Source organism: Oncorhynchus tshawytscha, linkage group LG25 (genome assembly GCF_018296145.1).
Source record: "Oncorhynchus tshawytscha isolate Ot180627B linkage group LG25, Otsh_v2.0, whole genome shotgun sequence".
Taxonomy (NCBI): domain Eukaryota; kingdom Metazoa; phylum Chordata; class Actinopteri; order Salmoniformes; family Salmonidae; genus Oncorhynchus; species Oncorhynchus tshawytscha.
In genome coordinates, this window is record NC_056453.1 from 5,548,236 (window position 1) to 5,560,769 (window position 12,534).

The 12,534-nt window shown below is 45.9% G+C and overlaps 1 protein-coding gene across 2 annotated transcripts in view; it reads right to left on the bottom strand.

Moving 5' to 3' along the window:
* Positions 1-12,534, bottom strand: part of LOC112224098 (MAGUK p55 subfamily member 2-like) — a 126,395-nt gene that overhangs the window by 78,163 nt on the left and 35,698 nt on the right. For both annotated transcript variants that reach the window (XM_042305916.1, XM_024387402.2), the window contains exon 2: positions 1,342-1,423. In XM_042305916.1, coding sequence (XP_042161850.1) covers positions 1,342-1,372 — 31 coding nt within the window. In that variant the 5' untranslated portion in view covers positions 1,373-1,423. The remainder of the gene's footprint in view (positions 1-1,341; positions 1,424-12,534) is intronic.

Here is a 12,534-nt window from a genome sequence, read left to right on the forward strand (position 1 = left end):
AATAAATTATAATCTTCAGAAAGGACTTTATCAAAGCAACAAAATAACTATGGCTTTACAATTATGGTGACAACTTGAAGAAATCTTGGATTTTGCAGAATGCTGAAATGTGGCACTTTAGCAAGTCTTTAATCATATTAAGATATTAATTGAATTCTCCATGTGGTCTATATTAAAGGGCACTTAATTTTATATAAAAGGCTTTTAAAATACACTATTGGTACACAATCTTTAGTTAAAATTCAAAAGGGGCATTCATTTTGTGGAACGATCCACCCACTAGAGAAGCCTTGCCTGAAGGGCACGCACCAAGGGCAGTGTCCCTCCATTGGAGGGCAATGAGGGCTGATAACAGACAGATCCTTCCAGCCAGCCAGATTGATAAGTCTGAGTTTGACTTTACTGCTCCAATAGACACATCATTAAGTCACATTAGTAGAGTGGAGACTTGCAGGGCCCCGTGTGATAAACTGTCCCTCCCTGATCCTCTCTCTCTCTCTCTCTCCATCCCTCACTCTCCCATTTTAATGTTTTATCTCTCTTTATCCCTCTGTCACTGTCTTCTATGGTTCCCTCCATCCCGCTCCCTTTCATTTTAGCTGTGTTTCTCTCTGTTATGTGGAAATATGCTGGAGTACAGGTCACTCTTCCAGCCTCATTCATCAGAGAAGAAGGTTAAAACAACCCCCTTTCTCTCTAACACCTTCTCTCTTTCTCTCACCTCCCCAAAGGTTAAAACCTGTCTACAGTTAACACCTTGGACCTCTACCTCTCACACTTTCTCTCTCTCTCAAATACACACACACACACACACACGCACACACACCCACGCACACACAGGGCCAGCCCTAGCCTTTTGGGGGCCCTAAGCAAGATTTGGTTGGATGGCCCCCCCACCTCGGAGCGAAAATATTTTAGTGGCCCCCCTCTTGACGTCAGAGAGAAAATGTTTCATTTTTAAGTTGTTTTCCTGCAATTCTAGACATTTTGCCAAGACTTATGCCATGTTAATGATATCTGAGTGAAAGTTACTAACAAAATCAATGGACTAACTTATCAATCAATGTTTATTTTGCTGTAATGTAATGGCTAATTGACTGTCAGAACAAGAGACAAACTGATGATGCACAACCAAATTTCACATTGCAACTTGCAACTTATTCTACTATTCTAACTCTCAACAGTAAGCTGAGACCCCGACTAAGTTCATAAAAAAAGGAGTCCCTAAGTGACCACTTATGTCGCTTAAGCGTGGAGCCACACACGTACACACACATACCTTTCTCACCCCTCTCTCTGTCTCTCTCTCGCTCTCTGTCACGATGAGGCCAAGCCACTTACCAGACTCTGAGTTGGCTGATGCCACAGGCATTTTGGAAATCTGGTACTCCCAAATCCTCTTCTCCGAATCTTGTTAGGTCAACTGGAGAGAATGTGAGGGGAGGAAAGAAGGAGAAGTACATATTTTTGACCAGTTATTGACCAGTTATCAATACAATATACCCCAAAAACACCAAACAAGAGGTGAAAAGAGGGGGGGAGGGAGGGAGGGGAAGAGGGAGGGAGGGAAAGAGGGAAGGAAGGAAGTGAGGGTGGGAGCTCACAAGGGGGAGGGAGACTGAGGGAGATTCTCTCACTCATGCTATGTGTGCCCAGTGCCCACCCAGTCCAAATATAGTTTCCATGCCCACACATGCCCAGTCTCCTACGCCCCCACACCCCTTCCTGTAAATGGGTAAAAGTGTCTGCCATATTACCAAAAAGCAGACATTGAATATCCCTTAGAGCATGGTGAAGTTATTAATTAAACTTTGAATGGTGTATCATTACACACAGTCACTACAAAGATACAGGCCTCCTTCCTAACTCAGTTGCCAGAGATGAAGGAAACCGCTCAGGGATTTCACCATGAGACCAACGGTGCTTTTAAAACAGTTATAGAGTTTAATGACTGTGATAGGAGAAAACTGAGGATGGACCAACAAAATTGTAGTTCTCCACAATACTAACCTAGTTGGCAGAGTGAAAAGAAGGAAGCCTGTACAGAAAGAAAATATTCCAAAACATGCATCCTTTTTGCAACAAGGCACTAAAGTAATACTGCAAAAAATGTGTCAAAGCAATTCACTTTTTGTCCTGAATACAGTGTTATGTTTGGGGTAAATCCAATACAACACATGACTGAGTACAACTCTCCATATTTTCAAGCATATAGTGCTGGCTGCATCATGTTATGGGTATACTTGTAGTCGTTATGGACTGGGGAGTTTTTCAGGATAAAAAAGAAACGTAACGAAACTAAGCACTTGTACAATTCTAAAGGAAAACCTGGTTATGTCTGCTTTACGCCAGACACTGGGAGATTAATTCACCTTTCAGCAGGACAATGATGTAAAACAGAAGGCCAAATCTACAGTGGAGTTACTTACCGAGAAGACATTGAATGTTTCTGAGTGGCCGAGTTACAGTTTTGACTTAAATCTGCTTGTATTGTACAATCCAGGTGTGCAAAGCTCTTAGAGACTTCCCTAAAAAGACTCACAGCTGTGATTATAACATGTATTACCTCAGGGGTATGAAATACTTGATATTTTCCATTTTGAATTCAAGCTGTAACACATCAAAATGTGGAATAAGTCAAGGGGTATGAATACTTTCTGAAGACACTGTATACACAAACACACAGACAAATTACAGAGCTTGTTGAAAGTATGCTGGGAGCAGGCGCATATGGTAGAGCCCTGCAAGGCATTCATTTTAAGCCTACATCCTACTCAGGCCCGGCCCAGGTCTGTCCGAATAACTTTCTCCGTTAGTAAATCCATTAGCTGCTCCTCTCTGTCTGTCACTCGCTCCCTGCGCACAGCCTGCTCTGCATGAGCTCCGCTCATGGCGGCTCTGAGTCTGTGAGTATCCTTAGCAACGGCTCCGCTTGGGCTGCTCTGCTTAATGAAGAGACATGAGAGAGCAGTTAGCTGCTACTTATCGTCACTCTAAACTACAACAAAATTCAAGGAACATGATTATTTTCTGTCATATTTGATGAGGTTGAAGCACTACTGACACCATGTTATGATCTTATATGACTGTACTGAGCCAATGTCTCAGCTTCAAAATGTTAGTTGCCAATTTAGTGATACCCAAGCCCTTCCATATCCTAGTTATTGATGAAAAAAAAGGCACTGCCCGGCACTAACCCAATGTATAATGTCGGGGCCTGTTGGGCTCAGGTCGGATAGCAAAGCTCCAGGGCGTGGCAGCTAAGGAATCAAGCAGATTGCAGGGTGCCTTAGCCATGCATAAGCTAGGTTGATGGAGGGAGGGGAGAGAGGGTGTTTACAGACATATTAAATCTCTCCCTATTCCAGTCTACTGTCCACACTTGCTTCAAGATGTCCACCATTGTTCCTGTACCCAAGAAAGCAAAGGTAGCTGAACTAAATGACTATCACCCCATAGTGCTCCCTTCCGACATCATGAAGTTCTTTGAGAGGCTAGTTAAGGATCACATCATCTCTACCTTACCTGACACCCTAGACCCACTTCAATTTGCTTACCACTCCCAATAGATCCACAGACGATGCAATCGCCATCACACTGCACACTGCCCTAACCCATCTGGACAAGAGGAATACCTTTGTAAGAATGCTGTTCATTGACTATAGCTCATCATTCAACACCATAGTACCCTCCAAGCTCATCATTAAGCTCGGGTTACTGGGTCTGAACCCCGCCCTGCGTAACTGGGTCCTGGACTTCATGATGGCCCCCCCCCCAGGTGGTGAAGGTGGGAAACAACACCTCCACTTCGCTGATCCTCCTCATGTGGGCCTGATTACCAACAATTACGAGACAGCCTACAGAAAGGAGGTGAGGGCCCTGGGAGTGTGGTGCCAGGAAAATCACCTCTCACTCAATGTCGACAAAACAAAGGAGCTGATCGTGGACTTCAGGAAACAGCAGAAGGAGCATACTCCTATCCACATCGACGGAACCGCATTGGAGTAAGTGGAAAGCTCAAGTTCCTCGGCGTACACATCACTGATGATCTGAAATGGTTCACCCACACATACAGTGTGGTGAAGAAGGTGCAACAGTGCCTCTTCAATCTCAGGAGGCTGAAGAAATGTGACTTAGCACCTAAAACCCTCACAAACCTTTACAGATGCACAATTGAGGGCATCCTGTCGGGCTGTATCACCAACTGCACCGCCCGCAACCGCAGGTCTCTCCAGAGGGTGGTGCTGTCTGCCCAACGCATCATCAGGGGCAAACTACCTGCCCTCCATGACACCTACAGCACCCGATGTCACAGGAAGATCATCAAGGACAACAACCTCCTGAGCCACTGCCTATTCACCCCACTATAATCCAGAAGGTGAGGTCAGTACAGGTGCATCAAAGCTGGGACCGAGAGACTGAAAAACAGCTTCTATCTCAAGGCCATCAGAATGTTTAATTGCCATCACTAGGCAGCTTCCATCCGGTTATGTAACCCTGCACCTTAGAGGCTGCTGCCCAATATACAGTGAGCACCATCATTTGTTGGACAGTGACAATTTTTTGTTATTTTGGTTCTGTACTCTAGCACTTTGAGTTTGAAAGGATACAATGACAATGAGGGTGAAGTGCAGACTGTCAGCTTTAACTTGAGGGTATTTTCATACACATGCATATCAGATGAACCGTTTGGAAATTATAGAAGCTTTTGTACATAGTCGGGCATAAAAAAACATTGGACAGTTTAACATAATGTAGAATAAAGTAATCATTGTTAATATTTGGTCGCATATCCTTTGCATGCAATGACCGCTTGAAGTCTGCGATGCATCGACATCACCAGACGCTGGGTATCTTCCCTGGTGATGCTCTGCCAGGCCTGTACTGCAGCCATCTTCAGTTCCTGCTTGTTTCGAGGACTTATTGCCTTCAGTCTCCTCTTCAGCATGTAAAATGCATGTTCAATTGGATTCAGATCCAGTGATTGACTCGTCCAGTCAAGGATTTTCCACTTTTTTGCCATCAAAAACCCCTTATTTGCTCTAGCAGTATGTTTAGGGTCATTGTCTTGTTGCATGATGAAGTGCCGTCCAATGAGTTTGGAGGCATTTGGTTTTATCTGAGCAAATAAAATATTTCTGTAGACTAGGGCAGTCTCTAAGAGCTTTGCACACCTGGATTGTACAATACAAGCAGATTTAAGTCAAAACTGTAACTCGGCCACTCAGAAACAGTCAATGTCTTCTCGGTAAGTATCTCCAGTGTAGATTTGGCATTCTGTTTTACATCATTGTCCCTGAAACGATTTCCTAACTACAGACGCTGGGAGATGGGAAGCAAGTACAGGGTGAGGATTTAATAATAAATAGACATGAAACTAAACAAGAACAGTGTGTGGAAAAAGTGAAACAAAACAACATCAATGCAGACACAGGAATAAAACTGAGGAAGTGATAGACATAGGGGAGGCAATCAATGATGTGATGGAGTCCAAGTGAGTCCGACGAAGCGCTGGTGCGCGTAACGATGGTGACAGGTGTGTGTAAGGAGCAGCCTGGCGACCTCGAGCGCAAGAGAGGGGGAGCGGACGTGACACTCCCTCTCTCCTTTCTCTCTTTTTTTCAAAGCATTTTTTGTGCAGGGGAAAAATCAAATGATATTGTTTTCTTAGCCTATTATGAAAATGGATGAAAGTGCAATCAGGCATTCCAAACTGAATAATAAGGGTGGGTTCATAAACGTACAATAGTAGCATTAGATTCTACAACAGAGACCAGGGTTTGTAGCGTTCACATAAAACACAATGTTCCTGCTAGGTCTTTGTTATTTGGTATTTAAACTTCTTTGTCTTGAGGTGTCCTCTTGCCCCACTCACTCACTCACTCACCCACACACACACACACATACACACATACATATGTTCTCTGTCCCACTGAGCCGAGGGCACATCGACACTGAGGATACAAAACATTAGGAACACCTTCCTAATATTGATTTGTGACCACTTTTTCCCTCAGAACAGCCTAAATTTGTCAGGGCATGGACTCTTCAAGGTGTCAAAAGCATTCCACAGGGATGCTGGCCCATGTTGACTCCAATGCATCCCACAGTTGTGTCAAATTGGTTGGATGTCTTTTGGGTGGTAGACCATTATTAAAACACATTGGAAACTGTTGAGTGTGAAAAACCCAGCAGTGTTACAGTTCTTGACACACTCAAACCAGTGTGCATAGCACCTAATACTATATCCAGTTCAAAGGCCTTAAATCTTTTGTCTTGCCCATTCACCCTCTGAATGGCACACATACACAACCCATGTCTCAATTGTCTCAAGGCTTCACAATTATTCTTTAAACTGTCTCCTCCTCTTCATGTACACTGATTGAAGAGGATTTAACAGGTGACATCAATAACGGATTATAACTTTCACCGGGATTCACCTTGTCAGTCTATGTCATGGAAAGAGCAGATGTTCCTAATGTTTTGTACACTCAGTGTATACCAGAGCTGCTATGACATCATGCTCACAGCGCAGGCCTACAATCATCATCTCTCAGCCCAGCCAACCAATTAAGACAAGAGCCGAGGTGTGGTGGAGAGAAACACTGACACTGGGCCACACAAAAAGAGGGACGGATGACAACAGCATTAGTCAACACAATCTCAGAGAGAAGAGGAGTGAGAAACACTGGGGGTAGCATTTATACATTGCCAAACAGTCCTTTACATGTCTCTGAAATATATTTTTAATAGGGTTACTTAAACTAAAGCCCAGTTTCCACTGTCACTTAAAATTAGGGCCAAAATAGGGCCAAATTCGAGCTGGGGCAAGGGAAACACGGGCCAGCGGAGCCCAGTTTCACAACTGGTGCCAGCTCATTTCAAATTTGGGATGGTGACACCGTTACTGTGCAACCACCAAGCTGCTGGATGCTGACACAACATTTAGCTAGCTCGTCTGGGCTTGTTGCTGTTAGCTAGCACATGGACAAGCAGTAATGCAGTAGTCAGTCATGACACGAATTACCACCATAGCTGGATCACTCCTTTATTTTTGCACTACACAAAAAACTTTTAGGAGAACAGTCAGCCCACGAATGCTAGTTACCCAAAGTTAGCTAGCAAATCAGAGTTGAAACAAGCTAGCTAGCTAGTTAGCTAATGTGTGCTAGCAGGAATTTTAGCTGGCCAGGTTGTAGTGAAAGCTAGCTAGCTAGCTACATCATAGCACACCTGTCATCTGGTTTGCTTGGTTAGCTAGCTAGCTAATAGCCAATACCATGGCAAGCAAGGTAGGAATTAGGCTAGGTAACCTTTTATGCTAGCAATTACGCTAGCTAGCTAACGTGAGTCTGGCTGGCACTGGCAGGAGTATGGGGTCATTTTAGTTACAACATGGTGATGGTTAATGAAATTATTCAACATCTTGCTAGCTAGCAACATTAGCAAAGGCAGCTGCAGTCACACATTGGCTACCTAGAAACATGACATCCTTTCTCATTTCTGGAGCAGGTGGAAATGCAATTTGAACTACCCCACCAAGGCCAACCCAACCTGTCTTGGATCCATTGCAGTTTTATCAACCAACACATATTGGCCAGGAGCCAGCCCCTACTTTCTTAATGTCTGTCACTGGCACACAGGTGTTATGTCTACCCCCACCAGGCAGTTTCCACCGTAGAGCTGTGATACCAAGACTTACACACACACAGACCCTCTGACACACACGTACTCTGACAGAAACACAGACACACACTCGCATCACACCTAAAAATAACCCTGCCAGCGCTTCCACAGGTTCCTCTCCTCCTATCATTACTTTACAGGGGGAAATGCTGGTATCCAAGACAACCGCGAAGACCTCTTTTGTTTTTTTTCCATCGCTTTGCCATGGCAACAAGGAAAAATGTGATAAATAATTAATAAGGGGAAAGGGAATTGCAATTGTACTCAATTTGGGAATAATTAAAAATAAAATGGTGTAGTTTAATGTATCTCTGCTACTGTATTGGAGTTTTTATATTAAAACAATACTGAGAATGTGAACAGCGCCATTGAAATCCAGAGTGTTGCCTCAAACGAATCACAGTGGAATCGATCACAGCGCAGTGAGATGCACAAACTGGATCGCAAGGTTTGGCTTAAACAGCAGTTTAAAAGGCCAACTCAGAGGTCTATGATGAAAGCTCTCAATCAATGGGTGAGAAATGACTGTGTGAATGTGCTCTCTCACCCGAAAGACTGATTAACTTAATTTCAGAACCTGGGTCGATGTATGTCTCACTCCATTGACCAAAGTGCTTGAATGAACTTCAGGGGTTTGAGTCTGATTGTCTAGAGTTTATATAGTTTATATTCAGGTCCACTGGTGCAATATTTGAGTGGCAAGAGTATGGTGCATTTGGTCTAGGGCCGGGTCTGTATTCATTAAGTGTCTTAGAGTAAGAGTGAAATCTACGATCAGTTTTGCCTTTTAGAACCTAATGAATATGACTACATGGACAGGAGGGACCTGAGGTCAGCATTCCTACTCTAAGACAGGGCCTGATTTCTCTAAGAAGATCTAAATGTAGAGAATCCCAGAACATTTATAAGGAGCTTTTAAATAACATATTAAATGTTTTACTAACTGTAATGAAATCAAGGGTGACCTCGATGTCTCCAAAACACACTCAAAAGAATTAATTATTATAACTCTACCTTCTGTGTCACACAACTGGAAAATAACATTTTAGCCACACACACACACATACACACACATCAGCCTTAGCACTGTACCGCGCAGGGGGAATGTTCTAAAGCGGTTCCACTGCCGGTAATTCATTCAAGGTCCCTGTTCCCCTTGCCATATTTGTATTTCAGAGGGAAAGGAATTACTGATTGAATAAGACTAAATAATGACAGGCCGTTGTTCAATGTCATTGACATCGGTCTTGACTGAGGATGCAATGGGAGTTTCTGACCAAATGTTACAGATGGAACAGTACAGTGCGATACAGTATGATCCATGATATTAGGGTGAAGTGCGAAGGGGTGTCTCTGTATACCGTCGCTGGTTAATCTCCATGCCAACTCATGGTGCTAACAATGGAGGCCCTACCTCTGCGCTTTCTCTGCTGACAGCTGATTGCAATTCCACAGTAATTACCCAGCCAGAGGAGAAATCAAAGTTAAGAATATGGAGCTACGGAGCCACATAAGAAGAAAATATTGTTAATATTAATGAAGGTACAATCAGGCTTGGTATTTAAGGAAGAACTTGCCGATAACATAATCTTTCATGGACATACTAACATAAATGGTATAAATAATGTGAGATTTCCGTTCAGGGTTAACCGAGATGACCAATAACCAGATCTAGGATCGGATTACACTACCCCCATGATAACCTTATAATTTTGAGATTTGAGGCTGCCCTTGTCACGGCCGTCATTAAAGGAAGACCAAGGTACCCCCCCCCAAAGGTGCGGTCTCCGGCCGCAAAACCTGAACTTATAGGGGAGGGTCCATGTGGGCATCTATCAGCGGTGGCGGATTTGGTGCGGGACGTAGACCCCGCTCCACCTCTGGCTTACCCCACTTTGGTGGCGCCTCTGGTGCGGGGACCCACTCTGCGGGCCCCGGACTGGGGACCCTCGTTGTGGGCCCCAGACTGGGAACCCTCGCTGCTGGCCCCGGACTGGGGACTCTCGTTGCGGGCCCCGGACTGGGGACCCTCGTTGCGCGCCCCGGACTGGGGACCGTCGCTGGGGGCTCCGGACTGGGGTCCGTCACTGGAGGCTCCGGACTAGAGGCCGTCGCTGGAGACTCCGGACTGGAGGCCGTCGTTGGAGGCTTCGTGCCACTGGAGGCTTCGTGCCATGGATCATCACTGGAGGCTTTGTGCCATGGATCATCACTGGAGGCTTCTTGCCATGGATCATCACTGGAGTGAGGAGACGTATGGTCAGCTTGGTGCGTGGAGCTGCCACAGGGCTCATCCGGTTGGGGAGACATACAGGAGTCCTGGTTCTGGGAGCAGGCACAGGACTCTCCAGGCTGGGGAGACTTACTGAAGGCTCGATTCTTGGCGGAGGCACGGATACACTGGGCCGTGGAGGCGCACTGGAGGTCTCGAGCGTTGAGCCTGTACAACCCGTCCAGGCTGGATGGTTATCTTTTACTCTGCAAATGTGGGGCGCTGGCACAGGACACACTGGGCTGTGCACACTGTAAATCTCGGTGTTCCTCAAGGTTCCGTTTTTAGGACCACTATTGTTTTCACTATTCATTTTACCTCTTAGGGATGGCATTCTGACAATCAATCTTAATGGTTGTACTGTCATCTCAAATAAAACTGGGAAAGACCTCGGCGTTACTCTGGACCCTGATCTCTCTTTTGAAGAACATATCAAGACTGTTTCAAGGACAGCTTTTTTCCATCTACGTAACATTGCAAAAATCAGAAACTTTCTGTCCAAAAATGATGCAGAAAAATTAATCCATGCTTTTGTCACTTCTAGGTTAGACTACTGCAATGCTCTACTTTCCGGCTACCCGGATAAAGCACTAAATAAACTTCAGTTAGTGCTAAATACGGCTGCTAGAATCCTGAATAGAACCAAAGAATTTGATCATATTACTCCAGTGCTAGCCTCCCTACACTGGCTTCCTGTCAAGGAAAGGGCTGATTTTAAGGTTTTACTGCTAACCGACAAAGCATTACATGGGCTTGCTCCTACCTATCTCTCTGATTTGGTCCTGCCGTACATACCTACACGTACGCTACGGTCCCAAGACGCAGGCCTCCTAATTGTCCCTAGAATTTCTAAGCAAACAGCTGGAGGCAGGGCTTTCTCCTGTAGAGCTCTATTTTTATGGAATGGTCTGCCTACCCAGAGAGAGAGACGAAAACTCGGTCTCAACCTTTAAGTCTTTACTGAAGACTCATCTCTTCAGTGGGTCATATGATTGAGTGTAGTCTGGCCCAGGAGTGTGAAGGTGAACGGAAAGGCTCTGGAGCAACGAACCGCCCTTGCTGTCTCTGCCTGGCCGGTTCCCCTCTTTCCACTGGGATTCTCTGCCTCTAACCCTATTACAGGGGCTGAGTCACTGGCTTACTAGGGCTCTTTCATACCGTCCCTAGGAGGGGTGCGTCACTTGAGTGGGTTGAGTCACTGATGTGATCTTCCTGTCTGGGTTGGGGCCCCCCCTTGGGTTGTGCTGTGGCGGAGATCGTAAGTTGGTGGTTGAAGATATCCCTCTAGTGGTGTGGGGGCTGTGCTTTGGCAAAGTGGGTGGGGTTATATCCTTCCTGTTTGGCTCTGTCCGGGGGTGTCATCGGATGGGGCCACAGTGTCTCCTGACGCCTCCTGTCTCAGCCTCCAGAATTTATGCTGCAGTAGTTTATGTGTCGGGGGCTAGGGTCCGTTAGTTATATCTGGAGTACTTCTCCTGTCCTATCCAGTGTCCTGTGTGAATTTAAGTATGCTCTCTCTAATTCTCTCTTTCTTTCTCTCTTTCTTTCTCTCTCTCGGAGGACCTGAGCCCTAGGACCATGCCGCAGGACTACCTGACATGATGACTCCTTGCTGTCCCCAGTCCACCTGGCCGTGCTGTTGCTCCAGTCCAATTTGAACATCTTAGCCATGGTCTGTTATAATCTCCACCCAGCACAGCCAGAAGAGGACTGGCCACCACACATAGCCTGGTTCCTCTCTAGGTTTCTTCCTAGGTTTTGACCTTTCTAGGGAGTTTTTCCTAGCCACCGTGCTTCTACACCTGCATTGCTTGCTGTTTGGGGTTTTAGGCTGGGTTTCTGTACAGCACTATGAGATATCAGCTGATGTACGAAGGGCTATATAAATCTATTTGATTTGATTTGCAGACGCACCGGAGACAGTGCGTAGAGCCGACGCATATCCTGGGCCGAAGAGAAGCACTGGAGACCAGGCGGGCTGAGCCGGCACCATCCGTCCTGGCTGGATGTTCACCCTAGCCCAGCAGATGCGGGGAGCTGGGATGTAGCGCACCGGGCTGTGAACGCGCACTGGAGACACTGTGCGCTCCACCAAATAACACGGTGCCTGACCAGTACCACGCTTCTCCAAACGGTAAGCACGAGGAGTTGGCTCAGGTCTCCAACCTGACTCAGCCAATCTCCTCGTGTGCCACCCCAAACATTTTTTGGAGGCTGCTTCTCGGGCTTCCATGTTAGCCATGTTCCCTCGTAACGCTGGGCCCCCTTTCTAGCTTCCTCCGCCTTCCTAGCTGCTTCCACCTGTTCCCATGGGAGGCGGTCCCTTCCGGCCAGGATCTCCTCCCATGTCCAGGATCCTTTGCCGTCCAGGATGTCCTCCCATCTCCAGTCCTCCTGAACACGCTGCACCTCCTTACCACGCTGCTTGGTCCATTTGTGGTGGGAAGTTCTGTCACGGCCGTCGTTAAAGGAAGACCAATGTGCAGCTTGGTGAGCGTACATTTTCTTTTATTTAGTCAAATTTCGCCAACAAAACAAGCAATAACAAAAATGACCGTGAAGCTTACAAGGGCTAT